The sequence below is a fragment of the Gossypium arboreum genome, chromosome 5 (genome assembly GCF_025698485.1).
Source record: "Gossypium arboreum isolate Shixiya-1 chromosome 5, ASM2569848v2, whole genome shotgun sequence".
In the NCBI taxonomy this organism is placed as follows: Eukaryota; Viridiplantae; Streptophyta; class Magnoliopsida; order Malvales; family Malvaceae; genus Gossypium; species Gossypium arboreum.
In genome coordinates, this window is record NC_069074.1 from 88,042,631 (window position 1) to 88,070,379 (window position 27,749).

General features: G+C 31.3%; 2 protein-coding genes and 1 long non-coding RNA gene across 3 annotated transcripts; all 3 read right to left on the reverse strand.

The window, feature by feature from the left end:
• Positions 1–3,032: 3,032 nt before the first annotated feature.
• Positions 3,033–3,542, reverse strand: LOC108451643 (uncharacterized). Its single transcript, XM_017749308.1, has 2 exons — positions 3,419–3,542; positions 3,033–3,319 (listed from the first exon to the last, which is right to left on the reverse strand). The coding sequence occupies exons 1-2, from the start codon at positions 3,540–3,542 to the stop codon at positions 3,033–3,035; spliced, it is 411 nt and encodes a 136-aa protein (XP_017604797.1).
• Positions 3,543–6,630: 3,088 nt separating this feature from the next.
• LOC128293230 (uncharacterized) lies at positions 6,631–9,552 on the reverse strand. Its single transcript, XR_008283360.1, has 3 exons — positions 8,600–9,552; positions 7,570–7,648; positions 6,631–6,876 (listed from the first exon to the last, which is right to left on the reverse strand). It is a non-coding gene; the product is annotated as an uncharacterized LOC128293230 (long non-coding RNA).
• A 1,460-nt stretch (positions 9,553–11,012) lies between these two features.
• On the reverse strand, positions 11,013–12,501 carry LOC108451842 (zinc finger protein CONSTANS-LIKE 1-like). Its single transcript, XM_017749531.2, has 2 exons — positions 11,808–12,501; positions 11,013–11,491 (listed from the first exon to the last, which is right to left on the reverse strand). The coding sequence occupies exons 1-2, from the start codon at positions 12,345–12,347 to the stop codon at positions 11,216–11,218; spliced, it is 816 nt and encodes a 271-aa protein (XP_017605020.1). The 5' UTR covers positions 12,348–12,501; the 3' UTR covers positions 11,013–11,215.
• Between the last annotated feature and the right edge of the window lie 15,248 nt (positions 12,502–27,749).

Sequence of the window (27,749 nt, forward strand, 5' to 3'; positions counted from 1 at the left end):
ACATCGACAGTTAAAATTAAAATCTATCAACATTTAAGATTTTTGAGGATTTACATAATCTAATATAGAAAAATGTAATTCAACTCTGTTTTATTGAAAAGGATTAAACTCAAATACTAAATTATATTATATATTATGCTGGAAGAGCAGATGGAAATTGAGGTTGAAAAAGCAAATGTTGACATGCCAACCACAAACTCCCTCACTCAAAAGGTAAACAATGAGAAAAGAAATTCCATGGAAGAATTTACCCATTTTATGTAGTGGTTTCAGTTAACTCTTTATGCATCCACTATTTTAGGTAGCCATTGACAGTTTTACACTGTTTAGAGAAAGACTTATCTTAATTTTGTTTTGGGTTTATTTGGAAATTCAAACTGTATCAAATAAGGGAATTTGTTTTTTAAAAAATTGTACCTAAATAAGGAATTTTAATTTATGTTGGGTGTTATTGAGTATAAAACAAAGATTATGAGCTTATTTGATTATAACTTGAAGATTGTTATTTTTATATTAATTTTATTATAGGATATTTTGTTTTTTTTATACAAAAGTAGAATTACTCATAGTCTCTCTTTAACCTTAAATAGGAAGATAATATGTTTTAATGTATTCGAACACACGTCCTCATGCACTTATAACAATGTCAATGTCAATTAAGTTAAGACTCAATAAGTCGAAGATTAAATTTATTTGTAACTAAATTAATAGTTTTATTATTATCAAGCGGTGAGATTGATTAAGTTTAAAAATAAAATCTCTTGTTAAACAAGATTTGAACACGTTAGACTAATGATCAATTGAAATAAAATTAATAGTTAAACTATTCTTCTATAAAAAACTATTTAAATTAATAAGTGTTGGATACAATGATAAAATATATTACGTCTCTTATTAAAATTAAATTTTAGAGATGATTTTATTGAGATGAGTAGTTACAAATTTGAATATGAACAATAAAATAGGTATTAATAAAAAATTATTTGAGTATATATAAATAATATAATATTGCAACTTTTATGGAACCAACTCTTCTTCATTACTTTTGTCTATAACAGATAATGTTTAATATTTTATATGATTATTTAAATGTAAAACTTGTACTTCATTACTTAAAGATCATTGGTTGGAAAAGGTATTAGGTATTGAAATTCTAATCTTCATATTTAATTATTACCATATCTATATGCTAGTGATGATGGCCATTCCACATATATATATATATATATATATTAGAGCATATGTACTTGATTTAAGGGAAAGATTCCATGCAAGATAAATTTACTTTTATGGTTAAAATATGTTTATAGTGTTTATATTTTTTAAAATTAAAATTTAGTTTTTATATTTTTAAAATTTAATTTTTAATTTTAGATTATAAAATTTAAATCTAATTGTTAATATTAATAATTTTTTAAGATTCAGGTAAATTATAATATCTTTCTTTAATTATATGATTATTAAGTGAATAGTTTTTCTTTTTAAATGTCACAACTAAAAATTTAATAAAAAGATTAATAGTGTTAACAATTGAACTTAAATTTTAAAATCTGAAAAATATAGAGATTAAATTCCTAAAAATACAAATACATGGACTGAATTCTTAATTTTCAAAAATATAACAACTATAAACACATTTTAACTTATGTATATATTTTTATATATGTAATAAATTTTTTTATTTAAAAAGTCTAATAAATATCTATCATATCATGCAATAAATAATTGTTTTTTTAAAAAAATTGTATAATATGATTTTAATGAAAGTAGATATACTAATTTTGAAGAATCTTTTTCATACTCTAATTTTATCAAACACATAGTCCATTTTGAATAATAATTTTTTAGGATAAAAGGAAAAGCTTATATGTAAAATAAAAAAAGTCTTTAAGAAAATGCAAAAAATAAAATTAAATTAAGCTCGTGTATTAAATTTGTACAAAATTAAATCCTTGTCGTTAACCAAAATAATCAATTAAGCCATTTTATTAATGGTTTTCATCATTGATCACGTTGACTATTAAAATAAATTGATGGACCAATCATATAATGACACATGGTAGCTTCTAGTTTAATATAAGATAAACTACACCAAATGCCACTGAACTTTGGTTAATTTATAATTTTTTCCATCAACCTTTTAAAGTTTACCAAGATGCCACTAATATTATCACGTTATTACAAACTAACGTGGCACATTAAATGTGCCACATGTTTAAAAAAAAATCCTATAACTACGTATGAAAATAAAATTTAAACAACAAAAAAAGGAGATTTTTCCTTTCACCTAGAATGGGCAACATTCCCGCATTGAATACATTTAGGCTTACTCAGCCCACGTTGTGTATTAGGCAATGTATCCATACACTGAAACGACATAGGAGGATGAGGTGACATCGTTGTTGCCGCAATAGTAGCTACAACCATCGTAGTTGTCATGGTGGTGGTTGTTTCAAGGGTGTTTTTCATCATCGATGGTGATGAGACTAACATTTTAAATCACGATTTTCTTTGACGACTTCCTTCTTGGACTATCTACTGATACCCCCTTGCTTGTTGGTGCATCCCTTTAGATCCTACTTTGTCTTGTTCGATCCCCGCCGTGTTGCGAGGTGATTTTGAAAGAAGAAATTAAAGAGAGAAGATGAGAAAAAGAGAAACGAGGAAGAAGTTCAGAGAGAAGAAAACTGGATTTGGTTTTCAAATTTCATAACTACCTCTACTCTCCCTAGTTGGCTATTAAGAGAGGTAGAATAACGGATCGTAATAGTTAGCAGAATAACCATTGCCAAAACTACATTGTTTCATTAAATGGTGTTTTTCACCAAAACGAATCGTTTAAGCTATCGTTGATTCCTCCATTCAAATACAAAACACGCCATACTACTAAAATAGTACTAAAATGCAACGTACTGCAATAAAAAGAAATAACAGTAATTAGCAAAAATATGAAATGACAATTAGAATTGCATTCCATAACAAATACCCCCCGAAGTAGATCCTTGTCCTCAAGGATCAAAAGCAGGAAACCTCTATTGGATCTCTTTTAGATTCTCCCAAGTAGCATCTTTTGAAAATGTGTTAGCCCACTCAATCAAGACTTTAGTTGCTGCTTGATTCCTTTTCTTGACCATGTGTCTTTCTAACACCTTGATTGGCTCTTTAAGAATTGCATCATTAGATCCTACTGGTGGCAACACTAGAGAACTTATTGCAGACCCGACATGCTTTTTCAACTGTGAAACATGAAAAGTGGGATGGATACGAGCAGTTGGTGGTAGTTGTAACCGGTAAGAAACGTACCCCACCTTGGCTTCCACTGGAAAAGGACCAAAATATCAATGTGACAGCTTCTGGTTTCAAAATTTCCTTAAAGAATGTTGTCGATATGGTTGAGGTTTCAAGTAAACCAAATCACCTACTGCAAACTCCTTGTCAGATCTCCTTCTGTTGGCTAGCTGTTTCATCCTTTCTTGAGCTTGCTTCAAATGGAATTGGAGTACCTTTCTCATAGTCTCTCGATGCTGCAAGGTATGATCCATTATTGTAACCCGAGAGGCTCTATCCAGATAAGAAAGATGAATAGGAGGGTCTTGACCATATAAGGCTTCATACGAAGTGGTTTTAATTGCTAAGTGGTGAGTTGTATTATACCACCATTCTACCAATGGTAACCAAATAACCCAATCAGAGGGTCTTTCACCAGTTATGCATCTTAGGTAACCCTCCAAGCATTTATTAAGGATTTCTATCTGCCTTTCTGTTTGAGGGTGATAGTCAGTGGACAGTTAAAGTTCGGTGCCCAAATATTTGAAGAGCTCCTAGCAAAATTTGCTAAGGAACATTCTATCTCTGTTAGAAACAATTGATTCGAGTAAGCCATGGAGTTTGTAAATTTGGTTGAGATATTTATGTGCCAATGTAACAACAGTAAAAGGATGGACCAATGTAATAAAATGGTCATATTTTATGAGCCTATACACTACCACCAAAATTGTAGATTTCCCTTTTGAAGCAGGTAAGCCTCCACAAAGTCCATACTGATAGCTGACCAAGCTCGATCAAGTATGGAAAGTGGCTGCAACAACCTCGGATAAATAGAATTTTCCACCTTGCATCTCTGACAAGTCACACATTCACGAACCCATTTTTTAACATCTTGTGAAAGGCCCTTCTAGTACAATAAGGTTGAAACTCTATGCATAGTGGCATGAACACTCGAGTGACCCCTTATTAATCCTTCACGGAAGAGATAAAAAAATATTCTTCCTAAGCTGCTCATTGTGGCCCACCACAACTTTCCCTAATCTTCTAATCATTCTGCCATCCCAGGAATACTTAAGGTGAAGCTCATTATGTTTTTGAATTTTCTGACACAATTTTTGGAGCTTAGCATCAACTCTATAAGAACCCACAATCTAATCCCATAGCTCAGACCAAGAAAGACTAACAGTACTCACACACTGAAAAATTTGATGGTTCTGCTCTTAAGAAATCCTAGACAAAACATCTGCAACAGTGTCCAGGTCAATGACGATCCAACCGATCTAGTCTAGCCACTGGTTGGGTTTAACATATCGGACCTGGTTTGACCAGTTTTTGGGTTTTGGTCTTGGTTTTTTAGGTCCAATTTTCAAGTTTAATTACCCATTGGGCCAATTGTCTAACTTAAAAATTAACTTCCAAAAATATCATCTTAATTTTAATTGATTTGATTAATTTAATTTTACTTGATCAGAATTAAATTTTCTTAAAATCACTTAGATTTTTCAAATTTACTTTTCAAGAAAATTATTTAATTAAATTCTCTAGTTGAACAATTCTTATGACCACCTAATTTAATTCCACATAAAATAAATTGACTCAATTAAATTATTCCCAAAGTTATAGAATTTTTTTTATTCAAATGCAGTTCGATCGAGCTTTTGTTGAGCTAACGGAGGGACCAATCAGACATATACAATTAGGCTCTAATAATTGCAATTATGTCCAGAAGCATCATTCCTATAATTCACAATTACTTAATAATGGAGTTAGTCCACAAGAAGTACCATGATTGAAAACTCTTTATTGTATACTTTTTACAAAAGCAATTTATCCAACTGCTTTATCCAATGACCTCGTCATGTGTGTGTTACTCTCATATGATAGCTTTGATTCCTTTGAGTTAAATTCATTTACTCAATACAATCCTATTTTATCTCATTGTGACCATTGTGTCTTTTTAATGATTAATATGATCATTGTCAACAAATGACTGTGATAAATTGCTCGTTCGAGAACAAGCAACCCGTGGCTATGTTCCATATTTATCAATCCACACAATGCCAATGAAATGATATCATTAACTTTTTAATTGAGCTATGAATTCCACTGTTGCTAGTAAAGTCATGCCATACACAAGTCATGTACCCAATATACCGACTATGAGCTCGATCATCTTTAAAGCATAAGCCTCCACTTATATCAAAGCACATGATTTGCATAGGAATGGTCAGTGACTAACTCAAGATTTAGGTAAATTACACCATGAACGTCACAAGTGAATTAATTCACAAACGGATTCAGATTTAATTCATCTTGGGTCCAGTCCAATATATCATTCTACTAATGAATACATCTATGTCTCTACTCGTGGAGTCAATTGCTCCGATAGCAAGACTAGCCATCTCCTTAATTCAAATTGTAGACGACATAATAATCCTTCTCAGTATTTAAATCAAATGCTCACTTTGATTCTTTTATGGGATTATGGACTCATTTAGATTATCTACTAAAGTAAGTTGTGTTTCTCGTAATATAAACGTTTTTTACAATGCCACTTATCTTCAGTTTGAACTTTAGACAATCAATAAGTTAATATTTTCTTGTCACAATTTCGCTATGCATGCAAAATAGAAAAGACATAAATACAAAAGACATAATAGTGAATTGTAAAATTAACTTTATTTATTTATTCATCGTTCAAATAAATAGAAAACAATTACATGTTTATTACAATATGAGCACATTTCCCAACAAATTACTCTCATCAAAATGAAGACAGTCCATTCTAAAAAGAGTACTCCCAGTGTCACACCCCTTAACCCTAACCTGTCGCCGGAATAGGGTTACGAGGCATTACCAGAATTATACACTAATAAACGAACAAAACCAAGTCATAAATCTGTATTTCAATTTAAAATTCCTCAAATATCATCTTTAAGTCCCTAATATGGACCTACAAGGCCCAAAATATGCTTAGGAAATGATTTGGGACTAAACCGGGAACTTTGGAAACTTTTCCTTGAAAATAGTGGCACACGCCGGTGTGGCCTAGGACATGCCCGTGTGGCCTGCCCGTGGGGCTCCTATGGCCGTGGGGCCAGGCCGTGGGAAAATTTGACTTGCACACACGGTCGTGGGAACAGCTCGTGTGACATAAACAGAGAGCCACGCGGCCTGGGCACACGCCCATGTGACTTAGCCGTGTGAAAACATGATTTTTGACCATTTTAAAGCTATTTTCACATGCTAAACACATCTAATTCATACCCAAACATTTACTAATAGTTCTTAAATCAAATATCATTCCTTATGTCATTCAAACTTAGCAAATATTCATTCATTCACTTCAACACCTCTTAAAGATTATATACCACAATTCATCAAAATTATACTACATTATCATACTAATCAAACTCATGTAAGTTTAACTTCCAAAATATGCATATTTCATACCATGCTTCAATAACTTTCATGTTTATTCACTATCATGTACAAAATAACACCTTAACAACCTAGGTACATGCCATTTTACCAAAAGAAAAGTATTCACCACTTTGAGTCCGAGATTGGCTTGGATACTGAGTCCTTAATTTTCTTTCGTACCTAATCCTGCGCACGAAAAACAAACCGTACGCTGAGTATACACTCAGTGTTATTTCTATAAACTAATACTTAAAACATTAATAAGCTATGTATATACATTGTAACTTAAACTTTTTACTTTCATAATCTTAATATCTACATCACTTACCTTTAACTTATAGCTCTTAAATGTAATTAAACAATTATTTATATACATTTCATATCATTCAATATCTTTCAATACTTGTATAACAGTCACAGTCACATAATCAATACAATCAGTCTTTGTCTTTAGTACTTTTATTTACCCTTATTAACATAACTCGGACTTGGACGGATACACGGATCCAACCCACACACCGGGGATAATGTACAGTGTTTATTCGGCCGAAGCTAGAATACACCGTAAGGGTAACAATAACAGTAACAGTCATACTTAGGTATGGAGTACCTCTTCAAAACGAATCCGGAACAGTCACAGTAGTCGACACATATAGTGTCTCATCGACACACAGTCGGAATATCCCTGAACACTTCCAATCCTATGGCATGCCAATTATATCCGACTAGCCCGACATCACATTAATAGGGTATTCAAATCATATCATTATAATACGAAAACATAATAGTTTGATCATATAATTCATTATACATTCTAACTATTAAAAATATCATTTACATTGTATTAAAACATTAAGCATAGTTTATAGAAATACAAACCGAAATTCTCGAGTTTATTCGATATCCTCGTTCACTTTTTCCTTCCCCTTTTTCGATAAAGTTTCCGGTGCTACGTTGGCTACATAAAATTTAACATTTAAAATTATCAATATATGTTATTTAATAACATACTCTTTAATTTCCATGTAACTTTTACTATATTTCTAATTAGGTCCTACCACCATAACCATTCTTTTTCTTCGAATAACTTTATAGTTTTCATTTTATACCTACTTTAAACAAGTTTCAACTCTTAATATTCAATATAAAACATCAATTCTACAATTTAAACAATTTAATCCCTACTATAAACAAACTTATATCTCTCTTTACAAATAAATCATTTTCCCACTTTTAACTTGAATTTATATCAATTAAACCAATAATTCATCAATTAATACAATTTAATCAACATCTAAAAATTCATTAACTTTCTAAATTTCAACATAACGCAAGTAGTATTTCTTCCTAGGATTCCAGACACCAAAATTACAAGAAAAGGGATTAAATTGACTTACCACTTGAACTTCAAACATCAAAACCCTATTTTCTCTTTCTTTCTTTCCCTGCTCTGTTTCGTCCCTTTCTCCCTTCTTTTTCTTTATGTTTTATTTCTTTTATTCTTTTTATTATATTATATCATTATTATTATGTTTTTATATTATAAATATTATTTCTTATTTAATAAGTAAATACATACTTATACATACATTTGTACCAATCACAATAATGCAAATGCACTTATACTTACCACACACTTGTCACATAAGGCTTATTTGCTAATTTAATCTCTTGACTTTTCTATAGTTTATAATTAAACCTTCACACTTTATTTAATTTAGTCCTTTCACTAAATTAACCTTAATTAAACTAGATTTATTTAACTAAAATCTAATTAATCTCTCACTTAACTTCGTAAATATTTCTAATAAATATTTACGAATCTAATTTTCAGAATCAAAGACCGAAAATTTATTTTTTCGATAACCTTAAAATTTGGTTCGTTACACCCAGCATCCAAGTTGCTTACACTAGAAGATGCACTAGTATGTCTCAGATCTGGTATGGAAGACACAATCAACTGTTTCCTTGATGAAAATCCTGGAAGGCTCTTGCCTTAAATTCCCTTTCCTTTGTTTGAAACCAAACCAATAACCACAATAGTAGGAATTTGGTCAAAGTACTGCTCAAACAGAGAGTGGATCTTTGAATGAAGCCCAGAACAGACCTTATTTTTAATCCCTTCCTGGAAATCCTTAAGATGTGCATCAATCATTGTGTCCAAGTGATTGAACTTTGCTTGTAGCAGTGTAAGCTCATTCTGTTTTAGCGCCATATCTTTTTGAAGCCTGGTTGTAATGCCCTCAGTAACCATGATAATCGACGAAGCTCTAATAAGTTTGTTGCAATGTGATTTTGAAAGAAGAAATTAAAGAGAGGAAAAGCTAAGAAAGAGAGAAGCGAGAGAAAAGTTTAGAGAGAAGAAAACTGAATCTGGTTGTCAAATTTCATAACTACCTCTGCTCTCCCTAGAGGCAGAATAACGGATCGTAACAGTTGGTAGAATAACCATTGCCAAAACTACACCGTTTCATTAAACGGTGTTTTCTCCCAAAATGAATCGTTTAAGCAATCGTTGATTCCCCCTTTAAATACAAAATACACTGTACTATTAAAACAGTACTAAAACGTAACATATTACAATAAAAGGAAATAACAATAATTAATAGAAATATGAAATGATAGTTACAATTGCATTCCATAACACACTGTTGGTTTCACACCCTAGACTTGCTTTACTCGTTTAGCCATCTCATCTTCAATGAGTTTGGGTTTATGTTTCTAGATGGAGTGAAAAGGTTGAGGTTGAGCTTATCGAAATCAAGGGATAGCCTTAGGAGATTCATCGACGAGTTCAGTGCTCAAAAAAAGCCACTGATGATGGTGAAATTGGTAGCGATTAGGGTTTGTTGGAAAGGAAAAGAGCATGAAAAAGAAAAGAGGAAGAAGGGAAAAATAAGGAAAAATAAGGAAAAAAAGAAAAAGAAGATAAATATTTTAATATTAAAAAAAGAAAAAAAATATTTTTTTTGTAAACACGTGGCACATTTAATGTGCCGCATTAGATGTGCGTTAGCTCAATAACGGTAGTTAAGTGATTAAGTGTAATTTTTGTAACAATATGATATATCAGTGGTATCCTTGTAAGTAAAGTATTGTGGCAAAAAATATAAATTAACTAGTGTTTAGTGATATCTAGTGTAGTTTACTTTTTAATTTAATATTTTCCCATAAAAATAATTAAAAGTCATAAGAAATTATGAAAAAAATAAAATTCATAAAAATTAAAAAAATTAAAAAATATGAAAATTGATATAAACTTATAAAATTATAAAATTAATAAAACATATTTAAAATATTTAAAATTTTATAAAACATATTAAAATTCTACAAAAATAATAAAAATTGTAAAAATTATAAAAGTATTAAAATTGATATAAACTTATAAAATAAAATAAAAACTTGAACTTGACCGGATCAATCGGTTGGACTGGTTAGACCGAAATCAACAAGGGTTTCGGTCTAGAGAAAGCCAATGACGATTTACACGAAACCGAGACGGTTAAATCGATTTTTTAAATATTTCTTTTATTTTTTAATGTTTTATTTAATTAAGTCGGACGGATCAATCCAACTGATAAATCGATGGCTTAATTGGTTTGATCACCGATCTGGTTCTAAAAACCTTAATTGGAATATTACATTCTGACATGTGCTAATAGCCGGAAAAAGAAATTTTAGTTCGATAAAAATATTATAAAATAAAAAATCGGTTCAACAGATTTAATGGCTTTCCTTGTATCGATACCCTTGTCGATTTTAAGCTAACTGGTCTTATTCAAGTTTTTATTATTTTTTATAATTTTTATAAGCTTAAATCAATTTGAATATTTTTATAGTATTTTTACAATTTTATTATTTTAAGAATTCTAATACATATTTTAAATTTTAAATATTTTAAATAAGTTCTATTAATTTTGTAATTTTTTATAATTTTATAATTTTTAATATTTACAAGTTTTTATAATTTTTAATAATTTTAATAAGTTTATATCAATGTTAATATTTTTAAAATTTTTAAAATTTTTAAACATATTTAAAATTTTTATTTTTATAATTTTTCTAATTTTTAATCATTTTTATGGAAAAATGTTAGATTAAATCAAAAGCTACCATGCGTCACCATTTGATTGGTCTGTTAATTTATTTTAACTATCAATGTGATCAATGAAGGAAACTATTAATGGAGGAACTTAATTAATTACTTTAGTTAATGATAGGGGCTTAATTTGATGCACACTTAATAGATGGGCTTAATTAAATTTTTTTAATATTTTTTAAAGGCTTTTTTGACATACAAGCCGAAGAGAAAAATAGAACAATTACAAAATTAAAAATATAATTAAATCCCAACAAGTTTCCACAAAATGAAGAGAATGGCAGCACACCAAGGGGAAAAAATTGAAGTACAAGGACCCAATGTCTCAAATTTAAAGAACGGAGACTAAATCTTAAATTTCAAAAGAGTACAGGGACCCTTGAGATATTTAAAAAAAACTACATAAAAGTTAGTGTGGGAGATAAATTAACGGCTCTGATCTCTGCTCAACCTACAGATTCCTGTGATTGTGGCTGATGCATCATCATCATTGGCGATCGTGTGCTTTTCAAGCCTTTTTAAGTAACTGATGATAGCCGTTGATCTTGACTTTGTTTCATCATGATCTGGATTCCTAGCTGATTGATTAATTTCAGCTATTTTTGGTTGCTTCAATAATCTTGATGATTCCATTGACGACGATGCTTCTCCATTGGATGATCCTCTTGAGCTTACTTGAGATGAGGAGCACCCAGTCTCATCCTGCATTTGTAAAAAAAAATCACTCGGCTGTTTGGCTGCTTAGAAAATTCATGACTAAATATCAAGTTTACAAGAAAATTAACTCTTTTAGATTCAAAAACTCAGATTTCAAATCAAATCAATTGTATAAAAATGGTTTTCTGGATTATCAAATATATATATATGAATAAATTTCCATCTAAATATAAAAAAAGTTCATGCAAATCATAAAAATAAACTCATTTTCAGATTCAAATATTTTTGAAAAAATTTCAGATTTCAATATTATTAAAAAAGAAAAAGAAAACAGAGTAAAAGCAAAAGAAATCGAACATACATCAGACCAAGAACTAAGATCTTCTCTCATTCTCTTCAATCCAAAACCGCCATCACCATTGCCGCCGCCGCCGCCGCCGCCGCCGCCCTCCCCTTCATTACTACTCAAAGACTTCAAGCTAGTTATCGGCTTAGAGATTGATAGAGGAGAAGACTCCCCTGACCATGGAACCACCTGATTTTCAGCATCTTCAATCTCGGCCTCCTCTTCCTCCTCCGATTCTTCCACGGCGTCATTATCATAATCTCCCTCCTCCTCTTCTTCCTCCTCCTCTTCACCATACTCTCTCTCCGATGACTCACACTTATTGTTGCCGTTTACAACGCATGAATCACAAACAGAAACCGCGGAGCCGAGATTCCGACCAGATGCGAGCCAAGGAGTAGGACTTTGACAAACATGGCAAAGGAGGGTTCGATTATGCTTAGCTACGAGGAAGTTGGCTCCATGAACCTTGAAATCACAGTCCCAACATAAATTTGCTTGATCTGATTCACAGTGCATTCGAGCTAGCCTTCCACATAGTTCACACTTCCTCATTTTTTTTTCTTTTCGGAGAAAATTTTGTGGAGTGTTTGGTTAAAAGAAAAGATAGTATGAACTATTAACCCAACCCTTTAAATCGGGTTAAGGGTAGTTTTCTTATGCTATTTTGTTAATAAAATCCCTTTATTAGAATATCAAATCTATGGACTAAGGCAGTATTTTTAAGAAGATTTATTTTTTAAATAAAAAATAATATTTATTTTCAATCAAAGTATATAAATTTATTCAAAGAAAATACATTGTAGGTTATTTAAATGATTGTTGAGAAAACAATTTTAACTAGATTAGTATAGATATTATTATTAATACGAGAGAACGTGAGTTTGAATATATTAAAATACATTATATTTTTATTTATGAGTTGAAAATAAACTATAGATAGTTCTAAGTATTTTGTCAAAAAAACAGTAAGAAGCGATTTGGTGCGTTTAGTTTACTTTTATCTCAATTTATAATATTTAATTTCACTATCATCACTATTTTTACATTAATTACGTATAAATATATAATTTATCTAAACTCACCTTAAAAATTTTATATTAAACAATTACTCTAATCAATTTTAAATTCAACTAATTCGATTGACAGGGAATCAAAAGGTTTGAGAATAAATTAGTTGCCACGTCATTAATAAAAAAAAGGAGTTTTTGATTGTGGTGGTTGGGTGGGCTGACAAATAGAGGCCGTAGGTTGTGTGCCACGTGGAAGACAATGGTAGATGGGCATTTATGCTTCGCTTCAAGATATTTTTCTTGAACAGGAGAAGATTTATATCATGACGTGGCTGATTCTCCATACCTATCCCAATCCCACGTGGACAAATCCTGTTCAGAACCACCCTCCCCACCCACATGATCCCAAATCCTCATTCTTCTCACGTGGCACTGTGGGACCCATCTTTTATGTTTTCCCATGCTCTTATCTCCTTATTTACTTATTTATTTATGGTTTAATTTACAAATTGGTATCTAAATTATACCATTTTTTTCATATTGGTATCAAGTGGTATTTAAAATATTTTTTTTCTTTAAGTTAGTCAAACAGTTAAGCCTATTTTAAAGAGGCTTAATCCACAAATTAATACCTAAATTATGTATTTTTTTCTTCTTATTTTGATACTTAAATATTATGTTTTATCTCGAGTAGTATCTAAACTATTCTTATTTTATTCAATTTACACCAACATGCTATAATTTTCAACCAATAACAGGTGTTATTTACTCCTTGAATAGTAATAAAAAGTGTTTATGGCTGTGTAGTGTAGCCAGCCCGAGTAAATAACATATTTTAAAAAAAAATTGACAATATTTTTGGAACCAGACAAGTGGTTGAACTAGTTAAACCACTTGATTCGAGATTAATTTAAAAAAAATAAATTATTAAAAAATAAAAAATATTAAAAATTAGAAAAATTGGTTCAACTGCCAGTTTAACTATTTTTTTAGCTTGATTTAACCAGCCTATACCGGTTCATAGGTCAATCAATTTTTTAACTCTCACTGGACTGATTCCCTAACCTATCACGGTTCAACTGATCTGTTCTGGCTTAGATAATATTGAAATTTAGAACTTTTTTTATATATATTTAAAATGATTTTTTATTTTTGAATTTTAATAATTTTTATTTTTTTCCGTAACTTTAGATTTTAAATATATATATATTTATAATTTTTTTTATGTTTTTTGTTTAAAAAATATTTTTTTAAATATTTTTATTTATTTATAAAGGGAAAAGACTAAATTGACAAACAATTGTAAATATTAAGGTTTGAAAAGTTATTCTATCTTTTCCATAATAACCACTATGGTGTTAGTGCAGAAGTACTAACCTAGATCACACAACATGTACAACAATGGCAACTAATCTGCAAGAGCAATACTTGTTGACACCTGACCCTTGACCATTGATGTTTGACATGTTCGTACAATCATACAACCTATTGTATAACCCATCACGTGACACTATAGGATAAATGACAACCCACTATATAAAGTTGTGTGCACGAGAGAATGAAAATCTTCTTCCTCCTCTCCCAAGCTGCTTATCTACTCTCCCGTTCTACTCTTCCTCTTCACTGTCGACTCTCCGCTTTACGCGAGTGAACCGAACATCACGTCCCTCTACTTCTCCTCTTTCTTAACACTGGATGTTTTTTAATCTTTATATGTTTTGAATTTCGAAATTTCAGCCATGATCAAACAATATCCTTTAATTTTGTTGAGTTAAATTTTTCTATTTTCACAATTTTATGCGATAAATATTTATTACATGTGTAATGCTATGCCAGTTTATGATTTCTATATAATACTCACAAAAAAGCTATGCCATTTTAATTATTATTCATATGTGTAACACATGTGTTTGTGTTGAGTATTAATGATAAAAACAAAATAAAGGAATCAATTAAGTCTTAACTCGATTGATATAGATATTATTATTAATACAGGAGGATGTGGGTTTCAGTGCACTAAAACGCATTATTCACCTATTTATGAGTTAGGGAATAGATATAATTAGAATTTATAATGAAATTATTATTTTTTATTTTCTCTCATTTAGATTTTAATGAATTTAAAATGGTGAAATTGAGGGGAATTTGATGGTGTGGTGCACATTATGTGAACATGTCAACGAGAAACACAATTAAAGGAGGATTTTGGGAGATTGGAATTGACAAGTGAGTGAGAATAATATATATTTTATTTATAGGGAAGAAATATGTGGAGGAGAATGGAGATCTAAAAGAGGGGCTTCTTTGTATATAGATTCCGTAGTAGGATATAATGTACCCTTTAAATGCAAAGATGTGTGTGACGCTTGAATGAGTGATGCAGTGTGAGCCTTATCATTATTATTATTATTTTAAGAAAAGTTTTATCATCAATTATTACATACATATATTTTTAAATAATTTATTAAATTATTCAATTAAATTTTAATTTGATTAGTAATTTTATTGTTATCAATGCAAGAGGATATGAGTTTGAGTATGCTGAAGTACGTTATTATCTTACATATCAGTTAAAAATTATGAATAGTTCTAAACATTGACGTGACATTCACGTGGATGCCACATTAATAATTAATTAATTTTTTAATAGGTTTAAGTTGAGCATCATCCTTAATGATTATAGTAGATAACTGCATCAATTAAGGGCATGAAGTTCTATACTGAGGAATGATTTGGGGAAGATATTTAAATAAGGGATGAAAAAGATGGAATAAAATCATGTGGTTCTTATAATAGTTTTATTGAAATTAAGTGGTTAGTGGGGTATACCTAATTGTAATAACATTAAAAATTATTTTAAAAATGTGTTAGAATAATTAAGTATAAAATAAAGAATAATTAGTATAAATTTAAATTTAAAATTAAAAGGATGAGTAAAAATTCTTATAAAAATAAAAAAATTAAAAGGATGGGTGGCCCGACCCATGATTAGGTCTATTTCTATGTTATTTGATCTTTTTTTTTTTGTTTCTGTATTTTTTATATCTATTTTACGGTTCATGTTTAAGGTTTGTGGCTGCTCTTCCCAATAATATTGTTCCCGAGACTTGAGCCTCATTCTTTCTTTGGGAGTTCAATGTGGCTTGCCACTACACTTAACACTTCTTGGAATTTGATTTTTTTAATCACTTATATTTTGAAATAATTTAATTAGAATTGGGGAGTGGGTTGAATATGGATGAGTGTATAATAATAATTTCATGTTTTTAAAATTTAGTGATGTGGCAAAATTTTATTGGTGCTTAAAAAAATAATATTTAGAATAATTTTAATATAAGTTATTCCCTTTTTATATTTGCATTTAAACTAGTACTTAATGAACCTTAACTAATCAAGCCACACCTACAACATTTATCAATAATAAAAGGCACTATCTCAAATTTAGTTTTAATGTTTATATATATATTTTTGTCAATTTGGCCCCTAACCTTTTAAAAGAGAATTAAATTGTGTTTTTTAAAAATAAAAATATTAACTAAAACATTAATTTTTATCAAAGTTAGCACGGCAGTTCGTATTATAGTCCACGTTTACTTTGTGCTAACATGAAACTATTTATTTTATATGCCACAGCCAGGCTAATTTAGAAATGGCAGGGCCCCACCCCCTAAAATGAAAAAAAATTCTATTTAGGCCCTTTAAAATTTTTAAAATTTTAAATTAATAAGGTAAAATTGTACTTTTCCCTTAAAAATGATAAAATTTTGATTTAATCCTTTAAAAACTATAAAAATATAAGTTATTCAAATGGTGAAATTGTATTTTTAATATGGTAAAAATTACAATTTAATTTCTATCTCCTAAAAGTTTTTTCTAGCTTTGCCTCTGGCCACATCAACAAATAATTTAAAAGTTATAAGAATTATAAAAAAATTCAAAATTCAAAAATATAAAGAAATTGATAAAAAAATTTAAAAAAATGAAGTATACGTGGATTGTCATGTGGGCTGCTATATTTCAAAACTTAACGTATTAGTCAATATTTTTGTTAAAAAAATCAATTCAACTCTTTTTGAAAAGTTGATGGTAAGATAAGATCATTTTTTAAAAAGAAATTTAGCTTTATGCCTTAATTAAAATATACATTTCAATTACTATAAATTTTGGGATAAACTACACCGTAGATCACTCTAAATTTTTTTTTGACAATTTAGTCACTCTAATTAAGATAATTGCTCAAATTTATCACTGTTGTTAAAAATTTTATGAATCCACTGACAGTTGCTAGCGTGACATTTTTTTTTATACTTTTGGCGAAAGCCAGAAACCTTTTTATAATTAGTTCAAAATACTTTTTTTTTTGTTTATTTTCGACTGAGACTAAAACTTTTAAGTTTTCTATTTTTCTTTTTTCTTGTTGTTTGTTTCATGAGAAAAGAAATTGTTAAAATTAACGTCAATAATGGCAATATAAAACCATCACAAAGCAAAAAGAAAAGGAAAAATAAAGCACATAGATTTTATGTTGTAATCGTTTCGGGAAAAAAACCACAGGCAGAAGAGAAGAAATTCATTATTGTTGAAAAATGAATGATACAAGAGGAATTGTGACTACATCTATTTAAAGGTTGAAAAACCTTATTCTAATCAAAGCCAAATAGAGAAAGTGTAGTTCTATACCGATTTTACTTGTGCTGCATGTTCTATTCGGCCTTAATCCCTTCACAGATCTCCTAATTTTACCATTGTATTATTTATTTAATATAAATTTAGGTCACATAACTCTAACAATAAAAAAAAATATGATAGTTTTGACTTATTTAAAAAACCACCACATGGGTTTTTCCTTAATGTTGACGTGGAAGGATGGATTTTGCGAAAACTTATTTTGTTTCTTTGACCTATGCACATGCTCAAAGCATTTTACACACATCATGCATGTTTATGTTGTCTAAATCATGGTTAGCAGGTGCATATACTTGAATCCTGCTTTAGAGAACTCACTGGATGTCCGACTTTGCAGGGGAACTGATACGAATAGTCCTCATGGCATACCTGTCGGCATATTGGACAGATTGGTGATCATCCGTACACAGGTTTACAGGTTAAATGGCTGTCCATTTCACTGGATCTTCTCCTTCAATCTGTAACCCTTCCTTCGCAAAATCCATCTTCCCACATAAAGAACACACACCTTTAAATCACAAATTAAGAGAAACCCATGTCAATAGAATCATGGAAACAAGCAAGTAATGAATGTCTTCTCAAATAGATTAAAACCATCCTCATTTGCTTTACTTTTCCCGGGAAACAAACGGCCAGAACAAAGAAGAAAAGAAAACTTATAAGTTTTATGTTGCAAATAAATTAAAAAAATATTTTGGATTAATTATAGCGAGCTCTTTAGCTTTAGTCAATAAAAAAAATGCTACATCCGTAATTCGTTAGTAAATTAATAAAATTTTTATCGGTAATGATTAATTTAAAGAATTATCTTAATTAGAGTGATTAACATATGATAATTTACCTAGTTTTTTAATGTTGGCAAGATTATTTGCATACTGATAAGAACTTGCATTGGATTGATAGATTCACTAAGAAAGACTTATTCATATTGAGAATCGAACCTGAACTTATAATTTTGTTTTTATAATTCTTGGAAAATTTTTGGATAAATTACTCATATAATCACCCAAGTTTTAGTGTATTTCTGTTTTAGTCATTGAATTTTTTTGTTAATTTAATTACTCTTATTAGATCAATTGAAACTTTTAGTCACTCTACCTTCAAAATCCTTTTGATTACCGAATAGAACATTGATGTGAATAAGTATAATAACAAATTCAACACTTAACATTTAAACATTTTGTCAATCTAATCTTAATTTTAAAAATAGAATAATTAAAATCCAAAATGCACGCATATATTCAACTTGCACCCGAGGAGTCCCAAATATTTAATTGGCAAATCCCTCAAAAACACCATTGATATTTGTAGCCCATTTGTTAATGACATTCATATCAAAGGTGAGTTTGGATGGACGGTGGGGTGTGATGCGATGCATTTAGTTTACTTTTTGTCTCATGTTACAGTATTGCTACAGTATTTAATCTTATCGCCACCACTATTTTTATACTAACCGCAATTAAACGCATCGCCCATCCAAATCCACTTAACATTTATTTTAAATACACACTAACGCATGACCGTATAAGTAATATAATAAATATCCATCAGTTAGAAACATAGTTTTAAGCCAAATAATTAACACATTAACGAATTCTAATCCAAATTATGTAAAAAGTGAGAAATAAAAATGATAGGTTGAATGTTAATTGAGGTTTAACTCAGTTGGCATCGACATTGTTATCAGTGCAAGACGATGTAGATTCGAGTGTGTTGAAATGCATTATCATTTTATTAAAGGGTCGGGAAAGGGCTATGGATAGTTCTAGATGTTGTATTACAAAATAAAGATTAAAAATTGTGATACTACATTTATACAAAAGAATCTAGGTACCTATCGCATGTCCGTACAAATAGTGAATATCAATTGGTCTGAAATGTCCCTTTAAGCCAGATAATTAACACATTAATGAATTCTAATCCAAAGTACATAAAAAGTGAGAGTTTAAAATGGTGGGTTGAATTTGGATTGAGTCTTAGTTCAGTTAACATTGGTATTATTATTAGTATAAGAGAACGTGAGTTCGAGTGCATTAAAACATATTATTCTCTTATTAAAGGGTTGGAGAAGTATTATGTATAGTTCTAAGCATTGTGTCACAAAACAAAGACTAAGAATCGTGATGCTACATTAATATGAAAAGAAGTAAATAAAAAAAAAGTGGATCGACAACACTAAGTTCCAAATTATCCAAGATTATGTTTGGTGACATCAACTACCCTCTTATATTAATTTTCGGTTTGGGTTAATATATTATTTGGTACATAAATTTGGTTTCAATATTCACTTTAGTACTTGTGTTTTTTTGTCCAATTTGGCTTTAATGTTTACTTTGGCACTTAAATTTATTTCCAATTTGATATTTGAGGTTGTTTTAGTAGCAATTTGGTACCTAAGTTTGACTTTAACATTCAATTTGACACCTGAATTTTTTTTTTAATCCAATTAAGTACCTATGTTCTTTATATTAGAGCATACCTGTCAAATATTCATTGAGTCACATGATATCATTGGTCTGGATATCAAACTGAACTTTGAAACCAAACGTAGGTACTAAAACGAGACAAAAAAAAACTGATAGTATTAATATAATTAGCTTTTCAATTGAAATATTATGTTGTTATATATAATTTGAATATTCTAAGAGATTTAGAGGTTGACACATGACTTTCCATTATTTTAACATTATAAGACAATAGCCAAATTTCAATTTTGCCCCTAGTCTATGCTAAAATTTGATATTTAATATACATTTTAATTTTTGAAATAATTTTGTCTCTCTATTATTGTAATGTTATTAGCTAATCTAAATAATTAATATTGTTAACTATTTCAATCAAAACGCTGCCGCCAATTATTCTTAAGAACACTATTCTAGCAAAAAAAAGTATTTTATCATGATGAGTTCGAATAAGTGTTTTAAGGAAAAATCCTAATTAGTATTTTCAACATTATTTTTATTGTTGCATGACTATCAAATAAATATATATTTTTTAATTTTAAAATGTTGCATCAAAAATTTAGTAGAAAAATTTTAACTGTGATAATATCTAAATCTTAATTTTAAAAATTTACTCTAAAATTTTACATAAAGAGTTAATCAACTTAATGGTACTAAAAGGTGTCTCCTTTTGATGGGTACAAGTCAAACTAATGGTAATTGAAATGAGATATATTTATACTGTTGAAAATGAAACAAGAAATTTTATGAGAAATAGACAAATTCCCATTAATAAGGAAAAAAAAATTATAGTTTCAACTCTTTTCACCTCAAAGTAAAATAAGTACAAGAAAAACAACAAGATAGAAGGGAGAATTAATAATTATCTGAATAAATTCTTTTACCTAGTCAAATTTAAATACACTTAAAAGATAAGGATACGATAAGGATAAAGTTTGCTGTGAATCAATCGATTTTTTCTTTTCTTTTTTCTAAAAACCCTTTACAAAAGAAGAAGAAGAAGAAGATAATTGCAACTTCAGTTCAAGAATTATTTGTGGATAGAAAACTAATTAAAATGAAGCAAGTAAAAAAATACCACCAAACATACTACATTTTAGTTTTCTTAACTCACTATCTTAAGTACTGTTATGATACTCTCTATTATCGACCTGTAACCCAATTGAGTCCGAGTTGGGTTTTACACGGTTCGCACCTTAAGTTCGGGTGACACTATGAGTTCGCATGTAAGGCACTCGCATCCTTCTATGAGACCGCATGATGTGGGTTCACCCACCATTATATAGGTGAACCCACATCGTATAAACACGTGTTAAATCTAGAGTAGGGTACGTGTCGACATGCATGGAACCTACCTACGATATCACATCTATGAACAATAATCATATCATATAAATTGTAATATCCCGAATTAAGGCCTAATCGGAATAGTGGTTTCGTGACCACAAATCCAAGATAAAAATAATTATTTTAAAATTATTTTGAGGTTTATGATATGATTGCATGATTGTGTGAAAATTTCGTGATGAAATTCTATGCATAAAGTGCTTAAGTTGAGATTAGGGACTAAATCGAATAAGTTGCAAAACTTGCATTCTAGAAGTTTTTAGTATGAAATTGCTTTGAAATATTAATTAGGAGGTCTTAAATGGTAATTTTACCAATTTTAAGTTCATGGACAAAATTAGGACATGGAAGGAATTTTTGGAAAGTTTAGTAGTAAGGGCATTTTGGTCATTTGGATATTAAATGAAATAAAAATAGGAAAAATAACTCAAAATGATCATCTTCTCCATATTGTTCTGCCGATTTTTGCTCTCCTCCATAGCTGGGGTTTCTTCAACTTTCAAACTTCATAGTAAGTGATTTCAAGCCCGCTTTTAATGATTTTATGTTTTTGAAATCCGTTAGCTCGATTTAGCTTATGTTAACAATAATTCAACCTATGGTTCATATTTGGAAAAATACCCATAGGTGAAATTTGTGTATTTTGGTGTTTTATGACAGAATATGAGGTTTTAAATTTTGTTAGACAACTTTTGTTACTCGGTTTTGAGTAAAAGCAGTAAAAAGGCTTAATAGGTAAAAATATTTATTAGTCATAAATACTTGTTAGAGTGAGAATTTGATGTTGCCATAGAAGGAAAAATGATCAGCATGTCATAAAACATAATAATAAGGGATGAAGTTTAATTCCAGAGCCTAGGGGCAAAAGTGTAATTATGCAAAGTTTAGGGCAAAATGGTAATTTTGCCAAAGTTCGTATTAAGGACTGTTTTAATGAATGTATGTATTAAATAAGATTAATTTGGTATTATAGATCAAGAGAAACGAGATTCAAGTCGTGATCGGGAAAAACAAAGTTTACGAGGAATAGGCTCGATTGTTAAAAATTTTGTACCGAGGTAAGTTCATGTGTAAATAATGTAGCATAATTGTTACTTTTAAGTTATTGATGTTAAATATAGGATATGCTGATTCTTATCATGAAATATATGCTTTGTGGTTATTTTGAATAAAATGCAAATTAAGTGTATTATTTGTTAAATATAAAGTGCTACCGAGTATTGGTTTCGGTATTTTACGGAAGATGGCAAGGAGACGTGTTCGAGGAAAATCCCGTTTGAACCTTAGGAATAGATTAGGATACAAGTGACATGTCACTAGGATGGTTGAGCATCCGAACTCGTTGAGTTGAGTCCGAGTTCACTTATGGATGTGGAATGTCCGAACTCGTTGAGTTGAGTCCGAGTTCGTGAGATGTAACTAGGCATCGAACTCGTTGAGTTGAGTCCGAGTTCACTTATGGATCTGAACGCCCGAGCTCGTTGAGTTGAGTCCGAGTTCACTTATGGGCGGGTTACATGGTAGCTTGGCTACAAATATGGCACTTATGTGCAAATTATCCATGTATCCAAGTTATATTCCGATGTGTTCAACGGGTAAAATTTCTAGTGAAATGGAAGAACACTTAAGATGCAAGTGACGTATTGGTAAGTATTGTGAAATGGACACTATGGACAGGTATGTACTTAACCCTCGGGTTGAAAATAGATACAACAACGATAAGGTGGTAAGATGATGAATGATGTTTAAAATGTGATATATGTTTTGGTGATACCATGCTAAGATTGTTTGGTATAATTGTATGGTTATGTTACTCGTTATTTGCATATGAACTTACTAAGCATTTATGCTTACTCCTCCTTTTCGTTCATTGTAGTTTTAACAAGCGGCTTGAGAATTGGGATAGGTCAAGACTCGTTCACACTATCCGAAGGCCTAAATTGGTAAAATGGCTTGTGTGTTTTGAATGTGGCATGTATGGCAAAATACTCACTTTGTGTAAATGATCTTATGATATGGCTATGGTTTGGAAAGAAAAGGGTTTGTAAATGATTAACCTTTGGAATGGCCAATCTAAGTCATATTTGATGTTACGTATGTTTAAAATGCTATTTAGTTCATGAAAATCCTTAGTAAAGTGAAATCTGTCATAAAACAGAATCTAACAGCAGCAGTGATGTAAATTTGAAAAATCACTAAAAATGGCAGAAATGGAATTAAATGATGAGTAAGTTATGAAATTTAATCTTAATGAGTCTATTTTCATATGGATTGAACAAAACTGGTATATGAATTATAATTTATGAGATATTTGAATTTTTGTGAAACAGGGCCAGAGTGATTTCTGGATCCCCTGTTCTGACTTTAGAAATTCACCATAAATTATACCAAAATAATTAGGTGGTGTATTTTATATTCTTAGAATCCTTATTGAGTCTAGTTTCAGGAGAAACAAGCGGCATAGTTATTGAAACTCTGTACAGGGAGATATATGAATTGTAATACACAGAGGTCAGAGCAGTCTAACCCTGAAACAGGGGAGACTTTAACTAATAAACTGTACTAATTGGCCCAACCAAAAATTCTAGAAAAAAATCAGTAGATAGATATATGAGTCTAGTTTAAGGAAAAATTTACGGAATTGGATTTCGAGTTTCGGAACTCGAGATATGAATTTTTAAGTAACTGTGACGCAGTTGGACAGCTTGTCCGAATTTGTTTAAGTGCTCAAATAAGTTTAGTAATGCCTCGTGCTCGACTCCGGCGACGGTCTCGGGCGTGGGGGTGTTACATTTGGTGGTATCAGAGCAGGTTTAGTCGGTTCTCGGACTAATGTGTTGTATGTACGGGTTTTGCTATACATGCCATAAATATATATTGGGATAGTGTGACGACTTCTGACCTTTTAAATGATTTTTTTATAGTAAATGGATCCCGATCCAACTGCGGCTGATGATGTAGAGAGTAATGCACCAGCTCCGACTGAAGGGGCGGTGCCAACTGAAAATCCACCTCCTACTATTGGTCAAGGAGGAGGAGAAGGGGCTCGGGAAGCCTTTCTCCAAATGATGAATGCTTGGTATACTGAGTTCGTTCGTACGAACCCGAATGCACAACCTCCCCCACCTCCCCCGATTCCTCAACCTGTACCCCCGATGCCTCAAGGTGTAGATCTGATGAAATTTCATAGAACTCCAGTTGACAGAATCCGTAAACAAGGGGCCGAAGAATTCAGGGCAAATATTGATGATGATGCAGAGAAAGCAGAGTTTTGGCTCGAGAATTCTATTCGAGTATTTGATGAATTGTCTTGTACACCTGAGGAATGCTTGAAATGTGCTATATCATTGTTGAGGAATTCAGCTTATCATTGGTGGAAGACATTGACTTCAGTAGTACCGAAAGAGAAAGTAACTTGGGAGTTTTTCAAGAAGAATTTCGAAGAAATACATCGATGAAAGATTTGTTGATCAAAAGCGTAAAGAGTTTCTTGAATTGAAGCGGGGAACATGACGATTCTTGAATCGAAAAGGAGTTCGTCGGGTTGAGTAAGTATGCTAGAGAATACATTCCTACAGAGGCTAAAATGTGTAGGCGATTTGAAGACGGACTCAATGAAGACATCAAAGTATTTGTTGCGATTCTTGAATTAAAAGAAATGGTAGTACTTGTTGATCGAGCTTGCAAGGCTGAAGAACTACTTAAAGAGAAGAAAAAAGTAGAGGCTGAGACTAGAAATTGGAAGAAAAGACCGACGAGTAGTTCATTCTCACGACAATCTAGAAATCTAGAAATATGTATTCTCATTCTCGATTTCTTGGGACAATCATATGGAAATTTTAAGAAGCAAAATGTGGGTCTTAAATCTCAGACTACTTCTGCAGCTAGTGTGGGGAATTCGAGATTTGTTAAGCCCGAGTGCCAGCGGTGTGGTAGAAATCATTTTGGCCCATGTAGAGCAAATGAATGTTTTCAATGTGGTTCTCCGAGATCATTTTATTAGAGACTGCCCAGAGAGAGTTGAGAAAGAAAAATTTCTGAGTGTAAAAGCTAGTGGTGCAGACTCGAGAGGAAGATATTCGAGAAAAGTGGAAATGAAGCAAGCAAAGAAGAATGTAGCCGAGATTCAGCAATAAATCAAGTACGGGCTCCAGCTAGAACTTATGCCATAAAGGCACGTGAAGATGCTTCATCACCCGATGTGATTACTGGTATATTTTCTCTTTATGATGTTAATGTTAATGCTTTGATTGATCCCGGTTCTACTCATTCATATGTATGCATGAAACTGGTGTCTAGTATGAATATACCTGTTGAGAATACAGAATTTATGATTAGAGTGTCGAATCCACTAGGCAAATGTGTGATAGTTGATAAAGTATGCAAGAAATGCCCTTTAATGATTCGGGGTCATTACTTTCTGGCTGATTTGATGTTGTTGCCGTTTGATGAATTTGATATTATTTTGGGTATGGATTGGTTGACATTGCATGATGCTATAGTAAATTGCAAAGAAAAGGTTATAGAATTAAAGTGTGAAAATGGTAAAATTCTGCGGATTGAATCAGAAAAGTTAGAGGCATTATCTAGTGTAATTTCTTCGATGTCGGCTCAGAGATATTTGAGGAAGAATTATGAAGCTTATTTGGCGTATGTAATTAATACAAAAGAAGTTGAAAAGAAAGTTGAATCAGTGCCGGTTGTGTGTGAATTTGCGGATGTATTTCCAGAAGAATTGCCGGGTTTGCCTCCAGTTAGGGAAGTAGAATTTGGTATTGATTTGATACCGGGAACAGCTCCGATCTCGATTGCTCCATATAGAATGGCACCAGCAGAGTTGAAAGAATTAAAGTCGCAGTTGCAAGAGTTGACTGATAAAGGCTTTGTGAGACCGAGTTTTTCACCTTGGGGTGCTCCCGTGTTATTTGTGAAAAAGAAGGATGGTTCTATGAGATTGTGTGTTGACTATCGGCAATTAAACAAGGTGACAATCAAGAATAAGTATCCGTTGCCGAGAATTGATGATTTGTTTGATCAGCTGAAAGGAGCAACATGGTTTTCAAAGGTTGACTTGAGATCTGGATACTATCAGCTGCGAGTAAAAGAGCCGGATGTGCCTAAAACTACTTTTAGAACAAGGTACGGTCATTATGAATTTTTAGTTATGCCATTCGGGTTGACAAACGCTCCTGCTGTGTTTATGGATTTGATGAATCGCATATTTCGGCCATACTTGGACAAATTTGTTGTGGTGTTTATTGATGATATTTTAATTTATTCAAAAGATGAGACAGAGCATGCTGAGCACTTGAAGATAGTTTTGCAAACTTTGAGAGATAAGCAGTTGTATGCTAAGTTCAGTAAAAGTGAATTTTGGCTTCGAGAAGTTGGATTTTTGGGTCACATTGTTTCAGGTGATGGCATACGGGTTGATTCTAGTAAAATTTCAGCCATTGTTGATTGGAAACCACCAAAAAATGTAACCGAAGTTAGAAGTTTCTTGGGGTTAGCTGGGTATTATCGGCGGTTTGTAAATGGATTTTCTATAATTGCTACTCCTATGACTAGACTACTCCGAAAGAACGTTAAATTTGAATGGACGAAAGAATGTCAACAGAGTTTTGAAGAATTGAAAAAGTTATTAACAGAGGCACCGTGTTAGTACAACCCGAATCGTAAAGAATTTGTGGTGTATAGTGATGCTTCTCTAAATGGTTTGGGGTGTGTACTCATGCAAGAAGGAAAAGTGGTGGCTTATGCTTGAGGCGTTAAAATCTCATGAGAGGAATTATCCTACTCACGATTTGGAATTGGTGCGGTGGTGTTTGCTTTGAAGATTTGGCGACATTATTTGTATGGTGAAAAGTGCGGGTATATACCGACCACAAAAGTCTTAAGTACTTGATGTCACAAAAGACTTGAATTTGAGACAACGAAGATGGTTGGAGTTGTTGAAAGATTACGAGCTTGTTATTGACTACCATCCGGAAAAGCGAATGTGGTTGCCGATGCTTTAAGCGAAAGTTGTTATTTGTTTTGAGAGCTATGAATACTCGATTAAAGATATCGGTGATGGTTCGATTCTAGCAGAGATAAGATCAAGACCGATGTTTTACAAGAGATTTCAAGCTCGGAAAAATGATAAAGATTTGCTAGCCAAGAGAAAACAAAGGTGAAGTCGACACGGGCTTAGATTTGAAATCGGTTCGATGGTTGTTTGATGTTTAAAATCGGATTTATGTACTCAAAAATGATGAGTTGATTCAAAAGATTTTGCATGAAGCACATAATGGTTGTTTGGTAGTTCACCCGGCGATCTGAAAATGTATAATGACTTGAAGAAAATGTACTGGTGGAGTGGGATGAAAAGAGATATTTCTGAGTTTGTATCAAAGTGCTTAATTTGTCAACAAGTGAAAGCTGAACACCAAGTACCTTCGGGATTACTC

What these genes read in the sequence shown, in the direction of transcription:
- LOC108451643 (XM_017749308.1), bottom strand. Translation starts at nt 3,542, where the DNA reads ATGGATCATACCTTGCAGCATCGAGAGACTATGAGAAAGGTACTCCAA. An exon ending in TGACAAGGAGTTTGCAGTAG is followed by an intron (nt 3,320 to 3,418) that starts GTGATTTGGTTT and finishes GTCCTTTTCCAG; the next exon opens with TGGAAGCCAAGGTGGGGTAC.
- LOC108451842 (XM_017749531.2), bottom strand. Translation starts at nt 12,347, where the DNA reads ATGAGGAAGTGTGAACTATGTGGAAGGCTAGCTCGAATGCACTGTGAA. An exon ending in ATCTTAGTTCTTGGTCTGAT is followed by an intron (nt 11,492 to 11,807) that starts GTATGTTCGATT and finishes TTACAAATGCAG; the next exon opens with GATGAGACTGGGTGCTCCTC.